Source organism: Rhipicephalus sanguineus, chromosome 1, assembly GCF_013339695.2.
Source record: "Rhipicephalus sanguineus isolate Rsan-2018 chromosome 1, BIME_Rsan_1.4, whole genome shotgun sequence".
NCBI lineage: Eukaryota > Metazoa > Arthropoda > Arachnida > Ixodida > Ixodidae > Rhipicephalus > Rhipicephalus sanguineus.
This window is the reverse complement of record NC_051176.1, coordinates 319,679,364-319,701,985: the sequence shown is the minus strand read 5'-3', so window position 1 is coordinate 319,701,985 and position 22,622 is coordinate 319,679,364. Positions and strand designations below refer to the sequence as shown.

Sequence of the window (22,622 nt, the reverse complement as noted above, 5' to 3'; positions counted from 1 at the left end):
CGTTGCGTGATAGAAAACACGCTCATGCTCCTCCGAGATTTGCTTACCACCAGCGGTACATGGTGTATATAAATAGCTCGCCGTTATATCACCAGCGCATACATGGCGTGTGGTTGAGTTGTCTAACGCAGCGCTCTGGGGAGCGAGGGGTTGCTGGTTCGAAGCCGCGGTTGGGTACTTCAAAATCTTTTTCTTCTGCTTTATTTTTCTTTGTCCCTTTATATATATATATATATATATATATATATATATACACATATACATATCCGGGACATGACGGCGTCGACAGACGGCGATGGCGACGGCAAAAATCAGCCGAAAGTGTCCATTTAAACGCTATCGCAATAAAACACTAAAAGGGTCCTTTGTAACCTCTAATTGATCCTCATATATCAAAGTGGGGAATAGGAACGCAAGGAACAAAATAGGCCATTTGCCTAAAAACCGGTCTGTGTTCTCATCATGCGCGGCGGCCCTGCACTTGCTACGGACGACCGCGCCAACGCAGCGCAGCGCATCGACTCGACTGACGTGGCAAATCATGTACTGACTGGCTTCTGTCAATTTCATGCATTAGTTCTTACACCGCTCCCTATAGGGCACCAAGGGTTATCAGTTGAATGTTTCAGATGCACGTTTGAAGCCTTAAAGTGATCAGACCACTAGTGTGCTCTAGGAAGCGGTGGAAGAGCTGATACATTAGTGTTAATTCTTCCACTGCTGGGGTTTCTTGCGTTCAGAGAGCGACACAAAGAAATGAAGGATGCTTGCATATGCAGCCCCACTGTAATATACTAGTTTTTTTTTTATCCTAATTCGAGTAAGCTGGGAAACCCGCTATTCAAAGTAGAGGCGCGTCCATGCTCGTCGAGGAACCCTGTAAATGGCACTTTTCTGACACAGAGGTGCTCGGATGTTTGAACGCATCGGAACCGATTTAGCCCATAAGCGCTACCGCTCTGATAATTTTGAATTAGAATGACTGTTACCAGCGTACTCTCTCTCGGTGAATACAGAACAAGAATGTTTACCAATGAATAATTCTTCTAGGAGACCTTTATCTCATTATTTCTTCTGTCCACGATCTACATCATATTTATTGGTGCTCTGCAAAAGGTCCCATGAATACGCTTTCAAGGTCTTTTTGTTAGACCTCAGCTGGGCCTTTTCGTTATCCACTGTGGACCGTTTGCGGCTGACCGCAATAAAGGTGAGAGACGTTCGTGGCACATCTTCTCAGCGGATGTGCGAGCCCCCTGGGGAACAGCTGGCGGTGTGTCCCGCAGTTCCCGACCAGGCGCGACGCGTGTCCGGCGCAATGAAGAAGGGCACCTCACGGGGCTTGTTGCACTGGCAATGCAGAATAGCGCAAAATGCTCGCTTGTACTCGCGACTTGTGGATGCATATATGAATGGATTGAGGCAGGAGTTAAGGTATCCGGTCCAAAAAGAGAAATCGAACAGCAGCTGCGGCACGGTGCATTGCTCGCACAGGGTGCCTGCAATGGAAATAGGCAAGCATTGTGGGATTCGCACTCACAAACCTGAATAAAAAGTATACTTTGAATGCACTCGTTACTCAGGGCAGATGCTACTCAAGTTTTTTTGTATATATTTTTTTCTTTTTACTTGTTTTGGTATGTTTAGTTTCTCTACTATCATGAGAAAAAAATCAATGTTGTTTAAACAGGTAATAGGTTAAAATCACTTTTAAAGAGCACAAAGTGGCTATTAAAAACTAAAAAACTCATTGCATAGAGTGCCCTGGAAAATGTCACCTGGCCATTGCATTTCGCACGAGGAGCTCACCAAAGCTCGAAATAATCACAATTCCCAAGCTCTCAAGATGGAAGAAATAATTTTAAAAAAGCATATCTTTACCACAGCGACAAGGTTTCATATTATCTTTAAAATGCGTTTTTCTCAACATGCAATTTTCGGCAACTTCTTGAATGCAGACACCATGTTTTTAGATGCGCAGCATCTCTTGCTCGGGGGTATGTCCCGCGGCATTGGCGCTGGCGTACGCACTCACACTACGCATGCGCAACTCTTCTCCTTCCTTATCTCCTACAGCTGCGCGTTACTCTCTCCACTTCTCTCCCAGCACCTGCTTGCGCTTCTCCTGCGTTCTGGCTTCTGCTCTCGCGGCGCGTGCGCTACTCTCCTCCTCTAGTCTCCTCTCCTTCAAGTGTGAATATAAAGCGGGTAGTCCTGCGCGCGTTCAGTCCAGCGCTTGCTTCGGTTGACTCCTCTGAAATGCAGGCTAGACATGCCGAAATTCTCTCCTGCGCAACGCCGCGATGAGCGCCAGCGTATGCGCGTCCCCTCCCCCTCTCTATCCTCTCCTACGCTGCCCCCTTCTCGCGCGCCTGTCGGCCGCGTATCCCGTCCGCCCTATGAGAATTAACGGCCAGGCTAGAGGGAAGACACGACGCGCGTAGTGTTCCTCTCCGCATTCCACGACGCGAGGTCGGTAGCATGCCCAACGAACGCCAAGGGAACGCGATCGTGCAAGTGCTCCGGCTTCGCATCGCCTCATGGTCCCCTTTAGCGGGAGATGGTGTAATTTTTGGTACTTCTGATGGCCAGATCTGGCAAACTTTTTCCCATATACAGTGAAATCTCGGTGATACGATCATGGCTCGTACGAATTTCGGGGTGATACGAATTTTCCTGTGATCCCGGCCAAGGCCCATTAGCCTGCAATGTATTGGAGTACGGTTGTTGCGAACCGATTTTCACCCCGCGACGTTTGATACGAACGTACGCTATCGCGCAGGTACGAACAGGTGCTGCCCGCGCTGTCGCGAAAGACGTGGCAGTCACGTGCGGGCATGCGTGCTGCGCGATCCTCAACGGTACGTCGTTGCCTCCGAGATCGTGCGCGCGAATCTTGGAGGCCTTTAGGCGCCTTCGCGTTTAGATTACAGATGACGTCGACGTCGCGCTTTTCTTTTTTCGACGTGTTGACGCGTGCTCCTGTGCTCGAGGCAGCAGCGTCTTTGTACTGTGTTAACACGTGCCTGCCACGTCGATGCAAGCCATGTCCCCGCAATCAGACGTTCTATGAAACAAGACTGAAACTTAGACTGCGGCCCGTCATGAAGTCCCATTAAAGGTGGACGAAGACCCCAAGAGACGAAGCGGACGGTCTGGGCGAAGGATCTTGGCCTCTATCGTGTGCAAAGTCACTTTCGCAGCAGTACTCTCGTGTCATGCAGAAAAGCATAGTAAGATTAGGAAGGGGCTACTAGCGGTCACTGGGCACAACACATTTTGTTCTATAATTACACACGCGCGCATATACACACGCGCGCACACCGTATATATACGAATACAAGTATGACCGTTAACGCCTAAAAACTTTACTGGCAATCATTCAGAGCTGTTCATGACGTCGCTGTGACCCCGAGAGACACTGAATCAAAGCGTATGCCAACTTTCTTTTGTCACATACTAATTTTCCATGTTTTCTGGTGATACGAATTTCGGATGATACGAATATTTTTGGTAACCCCGCGAGATTCGTATCACCGAGGTTTTACTGTATTCTTTAACATGCGAAGAATGCAGCTATCTCTTTTAAAACTTCATATCGATTATGTAATTATTACAAACTTAAAGTAAGCGATTAGTATGGGCTGAACATTTAAGACTTGTCATATAATTTTTCTTGTTCATCGAAATGTCCTATGCACATTTTCTGGTAAGTTTTCTGCATTGTACAGTTAATGTGGAGCAATATCAGTTATTATTGGCTCATAAATATAGAAGTTTAGTGACAGAAGAAATGTATCCAAAAAACCTACATTTCACACATTGTCATGGTAAAAAACAAAAAAAAATGCAACTTACTATAAAACTGATTACATACTGGAAATCAGCATAAAACACTATACAAACAGAAAAAGAAACATTATTGCCCTTGGCTACAGGTTGAAGAAACTTTTTTTTCTTGAGTAGCATCTTTAACTGCCGCACATTTTCTCGGCCCTACTACAACAATACGGGTTGCGGTGTTACCAGATAGATTTGCTTCGATTGCCATTGATATAAATGTGAAACGGCACTCTGCGGAGAATTCCGAACGAGTGTATAAATGCCGTGAGCTGGACGAAAAAAGAGATTGATAAAAAGAAAACTAAAAAGCTACGCAGCGCCGCTTCCAGCAGTGAGGTTGTTTGTGTTACCTGATCGTGGAAGAAATCAGCGTGCACTGCAAACAAGAATACAACTCAGACCCTTGAGTTAAGTTGGCAAAAAGTGGCCACGACCGAAGAAATGCTTGCGCACTAGTACAGACGTCAGACTCTGGAGGTTCGCGTGGCGCTACCTGTCGAAGCGAGAAGGAAGGACTTCCGTGCAAAGTTTGCTGTGATACACGTTACCCTAAAGCAGAAATGAAAGTTTGTTCCTCGTTCCTTCCCATTGTTGGAACGAGTTCCCGTTGCGAGTTCCTATATTGCGAAAGGAACGCATTCCAGTTACATTTCGAGCATAGGAACGTGTCGTTACATTCATGTTACATTTCATTTTAAATGCGGAGCATTTCTTAGTCGCACCTGCGGCGTCGGCGGCATCGTCCACACCCCCACTGCGCATGCTCGGCTCGTCTCGTGCCGGCAGCAAGCCTCTCCTCTCCCTCCCTCCCTACTTCCTCTCCCTCGAACGCGGGCGGTGTGTATATAAGCGGCGGAGCGCGCGTTCGGAATTCTGTCAAGGGCGTCTTTACTTGGCTTTCGCTTGACTTGACGCTTTGCTTGACTCGAGTAGATGCGATTGAAGCAACAGTACCTTCAATCAGCGTCCCACCACACGTTGAAGGCAACATTACCCCACCCTCATTGTCATCGGCGTCAACAACAGCAAGCAACGCAGAAGACAAGGCTGCGAAGAGACCAGCACACGAAGCTGAACGCAAGCGTTTGAAGCGAGCTGCGGACCCGGAACTTCGTGCACGCTGGAGACGTTCAAGTCGTATTCCCACACCATACCCAATTACGCAACATTCACGCGATACCCTCACCACTCTGCGACGCATTTACTCGAGTTCCCCCCGTGGGAAGATGCGGGCGATTTTTTTTATGAATATGTGGTGTAAGCTAATCCTGCGGCGAAATAAAGCGAGCCATTTCAAACTCAGATATCGTACTACGTATATTATAGGAATCTGAACCTCACCGGCGGCACAATATCTGGAGATGAAAAGAATCCATGCAGGAACAGCGCAACGCTCAAAGGTGTCTGCGGTCCCGCGTCGTGGGTCGTCACATATTCGGATGTGAAGGGATCGACAGTCATGTACAGCCACCAGATGTATGTCGCACAGTCATGAACTAGCCTCCAGGAACCGCTCATAACGAAGAAGAGGGCCGCCTTGTTTATTTTTCGCTGGCTGCGAACCGCGCAAACACATACCAGCGAAAGCTTCCACTGCCCGCGGCGAGCCACTCCTGACCAGGGGTCCAACTAATGCGAAACCTCGCCACTGCTACGCTTTGCCTTGCAAAGAAGCCCGTTTATGCGCAGCGGGAGGCCACCGAGTGGGAATTCGGTGGTCATCGGCGTTGCACTCACTTTCTGTCACCGCGAGTGTTGTGGCGTCTGGCGGGTTACTCTATCCTCAAAACACCACATGCGCTCTGCTATCTCTAACGTTCGAAGACTTCGCGAAGCTACGCGCCGTAGTGTGCGCCCGCACCCCTAGTCACGTCACAGGCAAGCGGTAGTTCTTTGCGCCTCGCCCAGCCGCGCGCTCCGCCTGCATGATGTTCTACGTACGTGCGTCTATTCAAGACCATGGAACGTTTACAGAAGGAACGCCGTTCTCTCTGCCGTTCCCTCGAAAACGTAACGAGCTGCCGTTACAGTTCCACGCATCTTTAATGAAACGATGGCGTTCCTCCTTTCCTCCCAAAAGGAAGTAGTTCCAGGAACGCCGTTCCGTGCAACACTGTGTGGAACCAGGTTCGAGTGCCAAACAACGATTTAGCTATAATATTGCTCGTACTTTGCACATTTACCTCTCAGAAAGAGAGCTATGAATTTTAGCAAGAAGGGCCGTTCGAGGGCCATCCACTACCCTTCAGAGAAATACCTTGCGCGAAAAGTGCGCAGAGTGGCTTTCTTCAGCAGCCTCAGCAGGTTCCGGCCTGCTCGTATGACGTTGAGTGTCTTTTCATGCCATTAGGCTACGCTGCACATGCTTTCTTGGCATCAGAGGCATACCGCGTCCTCGCAGAGGTGTTTTGAGCTCTCTAACGGATACGTCTCTCGTGCTGTAACATATAGTAGCAGCGAGTCAATTGATCTTTTCGCTGCCTTGGTCTGGCGATATCAGGGGCATTCAGAGGGTGCTTGCTTCCACCCGAGTGGCTTGATTCTCGGTCATCCCAGTGAACTGTTGCTGTGCCGTGAAGGCCACTACCGGTGGAAACAGCGGTACGGCGACAGCTGACAACGGTAAACGTGCATCCCATCATCCGAGCTGCGTTTGACAGCTCGAACTCTGGATGCATTTTGTTGCGGCGGGGGTGCTGTTGTGCCAGAGCACCTGCGATCAGGCAACGTGGAGGAGGGTCAACACCTGCACGTCGGTCGAACTCCTGCACTTCGGTCGAACCACTTCACTTCGGCAACACCTGCACTTCGGTCGAACTCCGTCTGCACTTTAGGTCGAACTCGTGCCCCTCGGTCAGCACCTGCCTACAGAGGACACGTCAGAATGGACTGATACCTCATTTAAGGCCGTGTCGGTCCGTTGTTAGAGTAGTGGCCCCAGCCGACTTGGTCGTGCTGGCAGTCTCTGTATTGCTATAACCTGCTATAAACGTTGTTACTGTTTTTTAAACGTTTTGCCTCCTTGCTCTGCTCCTAAGCGGAAGTCCGATAGCCTCCCGGCTTACAACGACACGCAATCGCTCCCCATTTATAACACTTTGGTTCCATGGTGGCTCCGCTTTTATAGCAGCCTAATAAACATTGCATTCGTATTCCTATGATTCAGCATGCTATATTCAAGCGGTCCTAGACCCCGGAGGAATACGCTAACGAAAGTTACGCGTGATATTCCTATCATTGCACTTCGTTTGTTTAATACTGACGCATGTGCGCTAACGTGAGTGCTGACGTTACGTCACACCATAAGTTCCGCTTTAAAAGCCGGCATTGTCGACGTGCCTGGTAAGGCCACGGTGTGCGCACAGCTACTACACTTACTAAAACATGTCGATCCATCTCGTAACGCTTGGCTCAATGTCATAATATTGTTACGTGAAGAGACGAAGACTAGAGGCTGTAAACAAGTGTATTTACGGGAGAGTGCTCGGGCAAGGCAGCGGCACACAACAGTCTCCGAATCGTCGTCGTCGTCTTCGCCTAATCGTCTTTTGATGGCTGTCCGCAGCATGACCCCCGGCGGTAAAAGCGCCATCCCGGAGCTTTTAAAGTTATGGGTCAGATACACTGGAGTAGGCCTTGAGTCGACTGACGTGCACGATGTCACTTGACACCGCGGCAGAGGGTGAAGGAGGACTGACCAGAGTAATCTCGTAGGTCACGGGTGTTACTTGGCGGATGACGCGGTAGGGTCCTGTGTATCTAGACAGGAGCTTCTCCGAAAGTCCAACATGACGGGAAGGCGACCAGAGCAGCACGAGCGCGCCAGGCGAGAACTGTGCGTCGTGGTGGCGGGCATCGTAGTAATGTCGCTGTGTATCTTGCGAGGCAGTCAGCCGAGTACGGGCAAGTTGGCGCGCATGATCGGCAAGTGCTATGGCATCACGTGCGTACTCGGTAGTTGGGGTGGCAGCCGAAGGAAGAACAGTATCAAGTGGCAGAGTGGGTTCACGACCGTACAATAGATAAAACGGCGAAAAACCGGCAGTGGCGTGTCGAGAAGAATTGTATGCGAACGTGACGTAAGGGAGAGCAATGTCCCAGTCATGGTGGTCATTCGACACGTACATCGACAGCATATCCGTGAGGGTTCTGTTGAACCGCTCCGTGAGACCATTCGTTTGCGGATGGTATGAAGCGGTCAATTTGTGCTGAGTGGCGGAGGAACGCAGAATGTCGGCGATAACTTTAGAGTGAAAGTTACGGCCACGGTCAGTGAGTAGCTGTCGTGGAGCACCATGGAGCAAGATGATGTCATGTAAGAGAAAGTCCGCGACGTCGGTGGCGCAGCTGGTGGGGAGAGCCCGTGTGATGGCATATCGGGTAGCGTAATCAGTCGCCACGGCTACCCATTTGTTCCCGGTGGATGACGTAGGAAAGGGGCCGAGAAGATCAAGTCCAACACGGAAGAACGGCTCTACGGGAACGTCGATTGGTTGGAGATGACCAGCAGGGAATATCTGGGGCGTTTTGCGACGTTGACAGGAATCACAGGCAGAAACGTAGCGTCGAACAGAACGGAGGAGACCGGGCCAATAGAAGCGACGGCGGATGCGGTCGTACGTGCGCGATACACCTAGGTGTCCTGCAGTTGGAGCGTCATGAGGTTCAAAAAGAACAGGTCGGCGTAATTGTCTCGGTATGACTAGAAGTAGTTCCGGCCCGTCTGGATGGAAGTTACGACGGTATAGGACACCATCCTGAAGAACGAAGTGGCGCACTGAAGCGTCATTGGGCGATGTTTGCAGACGGTGGATGAGTTCTCGCAGCGAAAGGTCGCGTTGCTGCTCGTCTGCGATGTTCTCGAAAGGAGACAGAGAAAAGATGCCATTGGATGCGTCGTGGTCGGTGTCTTCGGCCTCGTCTACCGGATAACGGGACAAGCAATCGGCGTCCATGTGCAGGCGACCAGACTTGTACATGACAGTATAAGAATATTCTTGAAGGCGTAACGCCCAGCGACCAAGTCGTCCGGTAGGGTCCTTCAGTGAGGACAACCAGCAGAGCGCGTGGTGGTCCGTTACGACTGAAAAGGATCGGCCGTATAAGTATGGGCGGAATTTCGCAACCGCCCAAACTAGGGCCAGACACTCACGTTCCGTGATAGAGTAGTTGCGCTCCGAAGTTGTGAGGAGCCTGCTGGCATAGGCGATGACGCGATCAGTACTGTGCTGTCGTTGGGCTAGTACTGCACCTATGCCGTGCCCACTGGCGTCGGTACGAACTTCAGTCGGCGCAGAAGGATCAAAGTGGGCCAGAACGGGCGGCGTTGTAAGCAGCCGGATCAAATGAGCGAACGCGGAAGCTTCGGCGTCGCCCCATATAAATGGCACCTCTTTTTTCAAAAGGTCAGTAAGTGGTCGTGCTATGACCGCGAAATTTTTCACAAAGCGGCGGAAGTACGAGCATAAACCAATGAAGCTGCGTACATCTTTAACACACTTAGGGATCGGGAAATCCGTAACAGCGCGGATTTTGGCTGGGTCCGGCTGTACTCCATTGGCATCAACGAGGTGGCCAAGTACGGTAATCCGGCGACGACCAAAGTGGCACTTCGATGCGTTAAGTTGTAAACCGGCTCGGCGAAAAACTTGCAGGATTGCAGATAGGCGCTCTAGATGACTCTCGAAAGTGGGGGAGAACACAATAACGTCGTCCAAGTAGCACAGACATGTGGACCACTTGAATCCTTGAAGGAGGGAGTCCATCATGCGTTCAAATGTGGCCGGTGCGTTACATAGTCCGAATGGCATCACCTTGAATTGATAAAGACCATCAGGTGTGACAAAAGCGGTTTTCTCGCGGTCCATATCATCCACAGCGATCTGCCAATAGCCAGAGCGTAGGTCAATAGACGAAAAGTAGCGAGCACCATGTAGGCAGTCAAGGGCGTCGTCAATACGAGGTAAGGGGTAAACGTCCTTTTTTGTTACTTTGTTGAGATGCCGGTAGTCCACGCAGAATCGCCACGAGCCATCTTTCTTTTTCACTAAGACAACGGGTGATGCCCATGGGCTGCATGATGGCTCGATGATGTTCTTGGTAAGCATCTTCTTGACTTCTGCCTGAATCACTTGACGCTCTGCGTGTGACACTCGATACGGACGCCTATGAACAGGAGCGGCATCGCCAGTATTTATGCGATGTTTCACGGTCGTAGTTTGTGCCAAAGGACGGTCATGAACATCAAAAATATCGCGGTACGAAAAGAGAACCCGGTAGAGGTCGTCAGCATTCTTTGGGGGTAGATCTGGCGCCATCATTCTTTTCAGGTCGTCGAGAACAGATGCGGCGGACCGCGAGTGGTCGGTGTGCTCGGTAGTACCATCCTCCAACGTAACTGATGCTATCGAGGGATCGTCGAAGGCGCTGATATGTGCCAAGGATATCCCTCGTGGCAGCACTTGCATTGTCAAGCCAAAGTTGACCACTGGCAAACATGTGCGATTGGATGTAATAGATAATACAGAACGAGGCACTGTAATACCCTGGTAGAGAAGAACATCCTTGACAGGAGTCGCAATGTACTCCCCGTCGGGCACGGGTGAGGATGGTAACAAGTCAACGTAGGTCAGAGCTGTGGGTGGTAAGCGAACGAAGTCTGCGGCGGTTAGGCGAATGGGAGGCGGCGCAGGGTGATCTGGAAGAGGAAGGTCAAGGTGGAGAGTACCGGTAGAGCAGTCTATGAGCGCCGAATGAGCAGAAAGGAAGTCCAAGCCTAGAATGACGTCGTGGGGGCAGTGGGCGAGTACGGTGAAAACAACGATGGTAGAGCGATCGGCGATGTCGACTCGAGCTGTACACATGCCAATTGCACAAGCTGTTCCGCCGTCGGCGACACGGACAACTGGCTTCGCGGCTGGTGTGAGAACTTTCTTCAGGCGAGTCCGAAGACTAGCGCTCATCACAGATAAATGGGCTCCCGTGTCGATTAGAGCACGAACAGGAACACCGTCGATGTGGACTTCAATGAGGTTCATATTGGTCGAAAGGGTCAGTAGAGGATTTGGCAGCGTAGGGAGCAATGCAGCGGCACCTCCGGGCGCTGCATTATCTAGTTTTCCGGGTGGGAGCGTGCGTTGAAGCTTGGCGAATTGGAGCGACGAGGCTGGGGTGAGCGGGACTGCCGGCGTAGGGGCGAAGGTGAGCGTGAGTACGGGCGGCTAGGAGCAACAGATTCAGTGGCAGCGTGATCGGCACGTGCTGTAGAGGGACGGTAAGAGCCATAGGCGCGGTTGTAGCCAGTGTACGTGTGCTGTGCAGGAGAGTTCCAGCGATTGCGACAATGCCGAGAGATGTGTCCAATCCGGTGGCAGATGAAACAGATGGGCCTGTCGTCAGCAGTGCGCCATTCAGCGTTGCGGAAACGTGGTTGGAACTGGGTCGGTGAAGAGGGTGCAGTCGGAGGATACGGCCGAGAGTCCACGTGATTTACGGAGCAGACAGAGTGGAGTCCCATGCTTGCAATCTCCTGACGGACAACTGCCTGGATCATCGAAACCGGAACTGCAGGGGGAGAGCAGGTGCTGGGCTCGCAGGTAGCTGAATAAGCAGCTTCAATTCCTCGTCGCACAATTCGGGTAACGTTGGCATCGTTGCTTGTTGAACGGGGAACATCGGCACAGGACGACGTCGGCGCGGTGTTAGACAAGCGAGCAAACTGCGGAAGAATGCGCTTGCTTTTAGCGAGTTCCAGGCGCCGGCATTCTTTGATGACCGCATCAACAGTGCACACGTTATTGAACACGAGCAGGTTGAACGCATCATCAGCGATACCCTTGAGAATGTGAGCAACCTTATCCTGTTCCGTCATGTGCGAGTCAACTGCACGGCAGAGAGCCAAGACGTCTTGGATGTACATGACGTACGGCTCTGTTGACGTCTGCGCGCGGGTCGACAACGCCTTCTTCGCAGCGAGCTGGTGACCGTCAGGGTTGCCGAACAACTCTCGTATCTTCTCTTTGAAGAGATCCCAACTTGTCAGCTCAGTATCATGCGTCTCATACCACACTCGTGGGGTGCCGTCGAGGTAGAATAGCACATTGGCAAGCATGAGAGTAGAGTCCCACCGGTTACCTGTGCTGACGCGTTCGTAAAGGCTGAGCCACTTGTCGACGTCTTGCCCATTGGCGCCAGAAAAAACACCAGGGTCACGAGGAGCGGTGACGTTGATGTACGTCGCGTTGGCGGCAGGTGTTGGAGCCGGAGTGGTCGGCGCATTTTCCAGAGCCATGTTCGAAGGCTCAAGGTGGCGTCCACTGCGAAGCTTCGTGACGAAGGGAGGTACCCAGCACCTCCACCAAAATGTTACGTGAAGAGACGAAGACTAGAGGCTGTAAACAAGTGTATTTACGGGAGAGTGCTCGGGCAAGGCAGCGGCACACAACAGTCTCCGAATCGTCGTCGTCGTCGTCTTCGCCTAATCGTCTTTTGATGGCTGTCCGCAGCAATATACAGAAGAGAGGTACACGCTGGCTGCTTCGCGTGAAAGCGATTCCCACAAGGAGTGGGATCTGCCGAATTTTTAATGGGTTTTCTTTGTCGTACATATCTTGTTTTCGGTTTGTGATGAAATTTTAAAAAAAACGACGTTTAGCTACAATGTTGTCTGGTCGGAATTAGATGATAAAGAACACTTGTTTCCTGCAAAAAGATCTTGTTTGCGAAAAGACTATTTAGCTCAAGAAGATGCAGAAGGAAGAAGTTGCGTCGTCGCATAAGTTCATTCTTCCAGTCGCGTCGATCGAAGTGCCCGCGCAAAAGCCCCAACAAAGCGAAAGAAAAAAAATTACACCGTCTCCCACTAAAGGGAACCATGAGGGGATGCGAAGCAGTATTGGGGGTGAACACCAAGTTTCCGTTTACATTCACTCGGCGTTTCCGTTAGTGTGTGCGGCTTGTATTTAGTGTTTGTGTTATGATGACGTAGCGAGCCCTGTGCTGCTGCTGCTCCGTGACGATCTCGACAGAGGTTGGAGTGCTGCTGCAACTGGCGCCGACGTTGACATTACAACTCAGCTGAACGGGAGCGAAGCGAGAATGACGTCGATGTTGACGTTACAACTCATCTGAACGGGAGCAAAGCGAGAATGCCGGATGCCGAGCGAGCGCACGCGCTTATATACACATGAAATGGGGGAGGGAGAGGAGAGAGTGGGTTACAGGCTGTATTTGGCTGCGGCGCGGCTGCATCACGTGGGAGTAGAGGCTGCGCCGCGGCTGCAGCGCGGGGGAGGAGAGAAGACGACCTAACACCTGCGTAAAGGAGGAGAGTGGGAGAGAGAGTAGGCGCATGCGCAGTGGAGCGCGGACGCCACCGGATCAAACTCACTCATAAGTTGCTTCGCATCTAAAAGAAGAAAAAGTTGCGCCCGTTGGCAGACCCTTATGACTTCTTCGGCTAAATCCACAAAAAGAAAATGAGCGAAGAAATAAAGCTGCGCTTGTTGGTAGACCTATAATGGCACCCTCGGCTAAATCTGCTGTGTTAGATCACCAAAATCCGTATGTGAAAAATAGCTTGGCAATTTCTGTCCGCGGACGCGGAACAGATGGTACAAATCCGTGACGCGGGGTCACGTGATGCGCGTTCCACCGCGGAAAAGACGGCTTTAGTACGCCGTGTGGATACACGCTAAAGGACTGAATAGCAACGCTCCGTTTTACTCATTTCCATAGTTGTCGTATGAAGCAGAAAGGCGAGAGCGCTGGATACGGGCCGCTGAAAGTGTTGCGTAAGCGAATTACTCGCATTCTCCACAGCCAGTCGCGTGAGAAAGTGTGATAACGTGGCTCTGCTGTTAATGTGTTGCGGTGCCCTGACAGAGAAACGTGATAACATTGACTATGAAGCTTAGCAGAGTCTCTGACCGCGGTGCGTGCCGAGCAATACGGAGTGAGCAGCTAGAGACAGACTCAAGACACGGGCGATAAACATCAGGCACACCGCGACCTCCCATATTCTGAATTGGTCGTCACCACACAGCATCGCGCACTTTTTGAAGGCTCAATGCTCCGGTTTTAACTAGACAAATGCTAACACGTGCGGCATACAGGTAAATCGCAAAACGTTGGTCCTGGCCACCTTCAGGTTTGTTTTGCCTTCGGTGATGCCCCGCGAAAGCGGGCACGCACGTATATACACAAACGGTAGACAAATGTCGACAGAACATTTGACGAAGCGTAATAAATCAGTCCAACGCAGAGGAACGGAGAGTGCAACTGAAGAGGCGAAAATCCCCATGGACGTCCGTCTCTGATAAAGCGACCTGGTATACCACTGATCGTAAAGTGCATAGCTAAATAAATTGATCGTGTATGTAGTTTATCGCTTTGACATTATGTATATATCCAAATTTGACGCACTTAGGCGATAGAGAACGGACGTCGGAGGGCTTGCCTCGAACTCGATGCCGTGCGATGCTCGCTTGCACTTACAATTTGCAGTGCACCGAAATAACTGAAAGATCTTTTGCACTGTACTTGCAGTTCACCTTGAAGAGCTTATACTTTTCTGCATTGGTGGAAGAAGGTTCTTGATTTCCAGGAAGCTGTGCTTGGACACAAACGAATGTGGCCTATACGCATTCGCTTGCGTAAAGGCCACAACCGGAGCACTACCTAGTTAGCCCCAGGGCTCCGATGAGGGCGCTGGTGACGGTTTTTTCGCAGCGCCGCTTGGGCAGAGTCTGACGTCTATGTATTTAGGCGTGCTCGTTTAGACGTCCTCCCTTCCCACCCTCCATCAACATTTTGTTTCAATGACGCTGATCAGAGCGCAGATTACACGCTCTAAAAATTGCCGATGGTATCGCACGAGTAAAAAATCCGAGTTATTCTTCAGAGCGCTCTTTTACTCTCGCAAAGCATCGGATGGAGTGAAATGCATTGTTCACTCTGCATGGAAGGAGAGTGAAATGTGCTTTATACGCCACCTATCTCTGAGAGAGTGGAATGCCCATGTACTATTCTGGCATGAGAGAGTAAAACGCAGTACACTCCTGTTTCTGATCCATAGTGATGTGCAGGCATACCGCGAGTCATGACCACTCATGATTAAGCACGCATATAGGCAGTAAAGAGTACTTCATTTGTTTCTTGTGGCGTTGGAGACAGTCAATAAAAAACAGCTTTTCAGCGCCTCCCAATGCCTTTCAGCGCACTGGAAGACACTGGGAACGCCTAAAACCCGTGTTTTTAGCTTCGGATTTATAATAATAATAATAATATCTGGGGTTTAACGTCCCAACATCCCGATACGATTATGGGAGACGCCGTAGTGGAGGGCCCCGGAAATTTCGACCGCCTGGGGTTCTTTAACGTGCACCTAAATCTAGGTACACGGGCCTTAAACATTCTCGCCTAGCTTCGGATTTGAACAGTTAAATAAGCGAGTATCACCTCACGAAGTGGGTCCTGATCGAAGGTAGGTTCGAACAGTTATTAAATTCCTCGTATTTCGATATTCACGCGTTTCGCTGCGAACGTCGCGCACCGAGTAAGCAGCCCTATTGGCCGATATGGGGCTGATTGGTCGAGTTGGTGATTCATGATACTTGAAATACGAGCGCGTAACTTAAACAGGGACTTAGGAAGAGAATGACAAAGGCATTCTCGTTTTAGTTCCTCGACTACAGCCTTAGTGCGCTTGACCTTGTCTTCCGAAAGTATGCCCAAGGGGTTGACGAAAACTGAGGTGCTAAGTGTGCAGTTCATAAGTACGGTGTTTTCTACACAGAAATGACTAACCGCTTAGCCAGTAATATCTTCGGTTACGCGCTAATCTTTTTTACAGCAAAACGCGTCGAATGGACGTCCTCATCCCAGACAAATCAACTACCTTCTGTTTTGTTGCCGCGTATACTGAGATACTCAAGTCTGTTTTTCTAAACAAGAAAATGAAAAGACAGATCACCGACACTACTTGTAACACGACAAAAAACAACGCATTTGCGAAAAAAATCCTGTGTGGTGTTGCGCTAGCGTCAGACTCGCAATCTCAGGTGCGTGAAGAGGTAGTGGGTTCGACCCCCGTATTCTAGAAAACGCTCCACTCATCCCTTCCACCTTGACTTGAATGTGACGATGGCAGCGCCGCCCCAAGGTAGAAATGGCCACTGCATATGAGCGAGAATCGGCAGCAAGTCTTGAAAGTCGTGACATTATTGTTAGTCGGGTGGTGGCGCTGTGATAAACTCGGTCGAGCGACGGACGAAGTTCAAGTCGATGCTCGTTTGAGAATACGGGGGCGAATCTCGCTGGCTCGTGTTTCTTTCTCACGTTCTTTTTTGTCATAGTGATCGTTATTTAGTCATCATTACGATCTGCGAATGATGAAAATTGTTAAAAGCAATTTTAAAGCTCAATTTTGGCCCGGGTTCTGCTATTTTTTCTTGACGTGTATTTATTACTGCTCCCTTCGGGGGGGGGGGGGGTTCTACTGCTCTGTTTCGACAAGAGTTATGCTACTCTGCTGAGGTGAAGTACTATAACCCTTTCTGGGGACATTGCTATACTCTGCCTCAAATAGAGGTGATTTACTCTCGAAAATAGAGTTAAATATGGGACAAGAAAGTACTCCCCCAAAGAGATTGCCCGGTACTCTTAGTTTTTGGAGTGCAGCTTTAGGATTTATTTGAATAAATGAAGCGTTTCATATTGTGAGACGACAGCTGCCGAAGGAAGCGGGTGTACATTTTTACAACTCGGCTAAATTGAATAACGTATGTTTTCTGAAATAAGCGGAGCAGCACAAACCAACTCCACCGAGTAGCTTTACTTGGTGAGTAGCCCTGCAAAAAATTGGGCTATGGTAGCACAGCGAGCTCCATTTATAAGCCACTCGTGCGATGTTGACTGCAATTAGGCGGTGCAATTTGTCGTGACCTGAGACAAGACTAAAGTTGTACTAACCATTGCATACAATGGCCATTTCATCATGCTCAACAGCAGACATGCCTAGCTCTCTTAGGCGTGATGTGATGTGTCGTGTCGCCGGCTGTAAGCTGAGATGTCTGCAACTTTCCTAACCAAGTTTTATTGCGTTCAAGTTGCCAGGCTGTGATTGAACTTACCTAGCGGTAGCAAGAAGAAGAACGGAAACCAGCAGATTATGAACACGCCGACAACGATGCCGAGCGTTTTGGCTGCTTTCTTCTGACGCTTGAACTTGGCAAGACGGCCTTGAACGCCAGCTGCCGACACATCGTCTCCCGCCATGCAGAGCGTGTGCACTCGTAGAGTCAGCTGACCGCCCTTTATAGTCTTGACCCCCCTACGGAGAAACTTTGTCTGGCGAGTGGCTGCCCTGTAGATACGATAGTAGAGGACAAGGATCACCAGTGTCGGAATATAGAAGGAGAAAGACACGGAAAACAAAACATAACCCGTTTGTTTTGTGACTTCACAGACGAATGGGTCTGTGGGAGGAGGCTCCCGCCAGCCGAGTAGTGGCCCCACCGATATTATAGCTGACAGCAGCCAGACGAGGACACATGCAACCAGGGCCCGCCGGTGCGTCACCACGCACGAATAGGTGAGCGGCCGCGTGACACCAATATAGCGGTCCACACTGATAACACATAGACTGTTGATGGATGCTGTGCAGCAGAGTACATCCGTGGCTGCCCACACATGGCAAAAGATTTGACCGAAATACCACTGCTTGTCGAAGATCTCGAGCGCCGCTGAGAAGGGCAGCACACTTGCGCCAAGCAGAAGGTCGGCGAGCGCCAGGTTCACTATGAGACAATTAGTGGCTGTGCGCAGGTTTGCGTTCAGGGAAACGGCCAGCAAGACCATAAGGTTGCCGCTTATGGCCATTAGTATAATGGCCAGCAAAAAGCTGCCTTTCAGAAGCGCCGCAGGGACCATTCTTGTAGGCTCTGTAGCATTCATGGCCCAGAAAGAAGAGGAGGCATTTTCCACAAAACCGAAGGACAGCAGCCATGGCTCGCTCCGGTTTGCCTCCATCACCGGAGAATGTCAGAATGGGGCCACACGTAGTTGTTCACCTGAAAAACAGTCCAGTGTCACTTATCCCTTAATGCACCCTAAAGATCACATCAGCACTATAAATGTAATGGCATTCTGTGAAAATGTTCACATTTATATTGATGAACCGCGTAAATTCCTGCTTCATTTATCAGGATTTGAAATTCAGCAGAAATGAATTCTTCTGTGTACTGGACCAAAATGTTCCATCATTGGGGAGTTGAATGTGAGCGGCAACAAAAAAAAAATTGCAGTGGCTTAGCTCGGCTATGCCAGGATATTCGTAGCGTTAGCTAAGGTTCAGCTGGTTATCGTTAGCTTTCCTGGTTGTAACGCTTCTCCGATTTCTGCGCCGCTTAGCAGAATTTGCGTTCTCCTTCTCCATGGCTATACCACACTGCAAACTCCAGCCAGCCTGTCTGACAACCGGCTAACCTCCCTGTCCTTCCGTTCTTCTTTTCCTCCTCTCCGCTATATATGTATACCCCACTGATACGTCGGCGCATGCGCGCAAAATGAGAGGCACTATCAAGCGTCTCCGGCGCAGCGTCAGACGGCCACTGCGCAACGGAGACGCACAACTGGGCGCGCGCCGGCGCCAATGCGTCTGCCGCGGCTATGACGTCACTCCTCTGGAATGCGCAAACCGGCGAGGTACGCCGGCGGCGGCGGCTCCGGTGCGCCAGCTGTGCGCCGTGTGACATCACTGCGCCTCGCGGATGCGCAGCACGGCTCTAGAACTGCCTCGCGAAACTGCTCCACCTCGACCAGTGCAGCTAACGCTACAAAAAAAGTTGGGGGACTCTTAAGCTTCGCCTTTAAGAGTTCAACGCGATAGCGATTCCGCACGCACGCACGCACGCACGCACGCACGCACACACACACACACACACACACACACACACACACACACACACACACACACACACACACACACACACACACACACACACACACACACACACACACACACACACACACACTGTGGTACTGTTGGGCCAAAATATTTACAGTGCCCTGCGTCTCTGTCCTCTCTGCGTTCGTACGCGTTCAGTTCACTCACTGCACACACGCACACGCACTGCACTGACAATTTGAATCACTGCAGTCAAAGTCACTGCGAATTGCTATGTTGTACGTCATTCCGTGACCTACCGGACGAAAGGTTTCTTGTGGCTTCTGCAGGATTTTCATAAGCTTTCCTACAGTGATATAGCCACAAGGCCCTGTATTTTGGACGTCACGTAGGCATAAGACATCTATTCGTAATTACTTACACGCTGTCGTCCCTCTTACGTCGCATCACCTCTTGGAAGCGCCGCATCATCGCAACGCCTCCAGTAGATGATGTGGCCACACCGCGCGCCCGTCTCTCTCGGAGGCGGCGGGAACAAGACTGGACGCGTTAGCGTAATCGGACTGTGTTCGTATCGCCTTCCCAATCGCTAGCCTGCCTTCGCTTCTCTGTGAAGACCTAAACGGTGCCGCAAGGAAAGCCAAAGTGCGGACGCCATCCGGCTCCTATTTTATTTGCATCTACCTCAAATTTTCGCTGACGGAAAACACAGATTTTCGCTTACATCCAAAGACACTGCAGACACCGACACCGGAATTTCTGCGAAACGAGCTCTTTAACGCTATCGCGTTAAGAAATGATGTGGCGCGTCAGAACCAGTTTTGAGGAAAGCAAAGGCTCTGAACCAGTGTCAGGTGCGTTACACTCGCAAACAACTTGGGTAGTCGGTTGTTTCACGGTGTCCTTTCGCGTTCTTTTGCTGAAACTGTCCGTTGACTATTCAATGAGGACTTTCCGATATGGCAGTCTAATCTTTTATCGTGGTGACTTGTCATTCCACGTTGCCACATTTCATTGTTGTCTGTATATGAACGCATGACCGCCGTTGTTGCCTGTAGCAATTGCAGTGTTGCGCTGCTGAGCACTTGGATGAAGGTCTAATTCCCGGCATGAAGGAAGAAAAACAGTTTGCAGGGAGCACTGTGCAGTGCGATAGGAAGAAAGAAAGAAAAGTAGTACGTCAGGAACCCCATGTTCCCGATACGGCAAGGACTCCAGAATATTAACAGCGGAGCTCTTTAAGCTGGACCTTATATGCATAAGAAGCAAGGAAACTGGAAGGGAGGGGGCTACCTTACATCCTTATATGCATAGTGTTCGCAAAAAATCGCCGGGCATGCTCCACAGAAAGAGGTATGTGCCCACCAGCTCCTAGCATAGCATAGCCATGTATAGTATAGTATAGCAAGGGACGGTAAAGGGTGAGAAGGAGGGATAGGAGAGGTTTAAGCACAGCACATATCCTTGTATAGTGCAGTATAGCAAAGGGGCTGGGAAAGGGCAGTGAGGGAAAGGAGGTGACCAGAGGGTGAAGCATATAGCATATCCTTGTATAGAATAGTACAGCAACGGGTGGGAAAGAGATGTGACGGTGAGGATGAGTGATGTGAAGATGAGGAGGAAAGAAAAGATGAGGGGAGATGGTGAACTGACTTTACAATTGATCTACAACATTGTATTCCAAAAGGCGTTGATTCACACCTCTAAAATACTCTACATTTGGGTCAGTAGGGCTACAGCATTGTGCAATGCCCCTTCGAACAGTATGCTATGAACGGCCCACTGTTTGGTTTCTCCACGCCCCTGGGTCTTGCGCAATCGCCCAACTGCCGGCGATACCTGCAGAAGGTAGTACACGCCATGAAGGAATTGTGGCCACGCCTAAAGACGGCCCGACGCTTGTGCACTTCGTGCGACACTTCCGCGAAACATCGATCACATCAACCCGGAGGCGCGTCCTTTCGCAGGAGTGCACCAGCAAACAGCTTGTTCTTCGATATGTTTGCGTCCTGAGTCAAATCTTGCAATTCGTCCGTCTGACTTGCGTGTAACTTCAGTGGACGTGTAGCAACTAGCTATACTCGTTGAAAAAATCCGTAAACAGGGGTGGGTGCTCGAGCCGACGTTCGACAAGTGGACTCGTCTTCTTCAAGGCTGGAACTCATTTCCTTAGTTCTCGTGTGTATATGCTTCGTGCCCTGTCCACCACAAGGGAGGGGAGAACAACTGCCAGAGTGGGTGTGGGGAAGGGGGGGTAGAGGCCGCCGTGACCATGGCCGTGACGAACTGGGGGAGTCATAAGGAAGGCGAAAAAAAAAGAGAAAAGGAACAAAAAAAATGATTGATCTCTTTATCATAGGAATCGGAATAACACGAAAGTAAAGCGTGCCCTTACAGAATTAACTGAATGTTTACTATACATTGATATTGGCCTCGAGATCTTGGAGTGGCGCCCTCTTGCGTGTGACGTCAGAGCGGGGACTCCGATTTCAGCCGCGCTGCAGCAGCCGCTGCTCCTGTATGCGGATCGTCTGCTTCAGGTGGGAACTTTGTCGAACGAACAGCCTCACGACGGTCAACTAACGCCTGCAACGAATGTTTCCGAGTGTAATCTTGAACTTGTTTCAGTTGCGGCCCAATCGACAGGGCCAAGAAATCCCCGGGATGGCCGACGAGTGCGCCGATGCCACCGACCACATTGCTGGTAAGAAAGTCAAACTATGTGTGAGTGTTCTCGCTCGTTATCTTGGTTCCGCCGTACGATACTAATTAGTTTGGGTGTTTCTTTCGATATTTCAGTAAGCGTGCCGTTCCCCAGCATCTACAAGTATGTAGATAAGGCTTGCGAAACGTCGCTGTGTCTCATCGAGGGCGAGGCGGTGTACGACGCAGGCCACGTTGTTGAATGCGCGGTCGAGGCCGTCAACAGAGATCGCATCACAGTCGCAGCTCTCGTCCTGCAAACAAGTGGACTTAGGAACCCACCACACAACGTCTCCGTCATGATCGACTGCAGTGAAGTGGACAATGCTCGCTGCTCGTGCAAAGCAGGGTGAGGCAATGTCAACGTGTAACGTAACATAGAATTTATGTTCACTGCTGGTCTGCAGTTGGTGTCGAGCTCATATCACCTTTTCCATTGTGTTAATGTTTCTAAATTAAAAGGCAAGTTCACTATTCAGAACTAGTTTGAATATTTATTGTTGGCACCATGAAATATTTAATTGCGGCACCATTTCTATTATTTCTATAAATGAAAAGACTTCATAAATATTTCGCAGCTTTAAATTTTGTATTGCCACCACAAGATAAGACTGCAGGTTAGGGAAGTGGAGTAAAAATGCGTATTGTATGCATGAACCTGGGAAGGTCAATTGCAATATAATGTAACGAATAGTCAATGTGTGCCTTTTTACATTTTATCATAGTATACGTTCTACTCTGCAGGAACTACAAATGTAAGCACGTGGTATCTGTACTGCTCTACGTGCATGCACAGAAATCTCTTGTGCAGCTGTCATCAATATACAAGCCACAACAGTGGGGTAAAGTTCATAAAGAAAAATTGAAGCAGAAATACGAGCCAAGGAAGATAATAAATCTCGCCTGCTTCGAACAGGTAGTAGGAGATCGCATGCATTACGATTTGACCCTTCTTTTCAGTGGCTCCTTAAAATGTGAAGGGAAACCTTTAATATTTTATTACAGAAGTTCTTGCTCACAAGTAGCAAGCAAGTCATTCTTCTATGTACTATTTCTTACAATTTACACGAGCAATCCAAAGGGTTGAAATTACTTGCATTTGCATTACACACACGGAAAAAAAGACTGTAGCTGAGCTCAGTTAACATCCGCGTAATGGGAAGGATGCGTG

The 22,622-nt window shown here is 50.0% G+C and overlaps 1 protein-coding gene across 1 annotated transcript; it reads right to left on the bottom strand.

Moving 5' to 3' along the window:
- Positions 1 to 1,062: 1,062 nt before the first annotated feature.
- LOC119379481 (alpha-1A adrenergic receptor) lies at positions 1,063 to 17,892 on the bottom strand. The gene is made up of 2 exons (XM_037648781.2): positions 16,974 to 17,892; positions 1,063 to 1,499 (listed from the first exon to the last, which is right to left on the bottom strand). Exons 1-2 carry the CDS (start codon positions 17,869 to 17,871, stop codon positions 1,237 to 1,239), a joined length of 1,161 nt encoding a protein of 386 aa, XP_037504709.1. The 5' UTR covers positions 17,872 to 17,892; the 3' UTR covers positions 1,063 to 1,236.
- Between the last annotated feature and the right edge of the window lie 4,730 nt (positions 17,893 to 22,622).

Bases quoted from the DNA above. Each gene is read 5' to 3' on its own strand.
- LOC119379481 (XM_037648781.2), bottom strand. From the start codon at position 17,871: ATGGAGGCAAACCGGAGCGAGCCATGGCTGCTGTCCTTCGGTTTTGTG. The intron at 1,500-16,973 runs GTAAGTTCAATC...TTTCCATTGCAG, and splicing joins CTTCTTCTTGCTACCGCTAG to GCACCCTGTGCGAGCAATGC.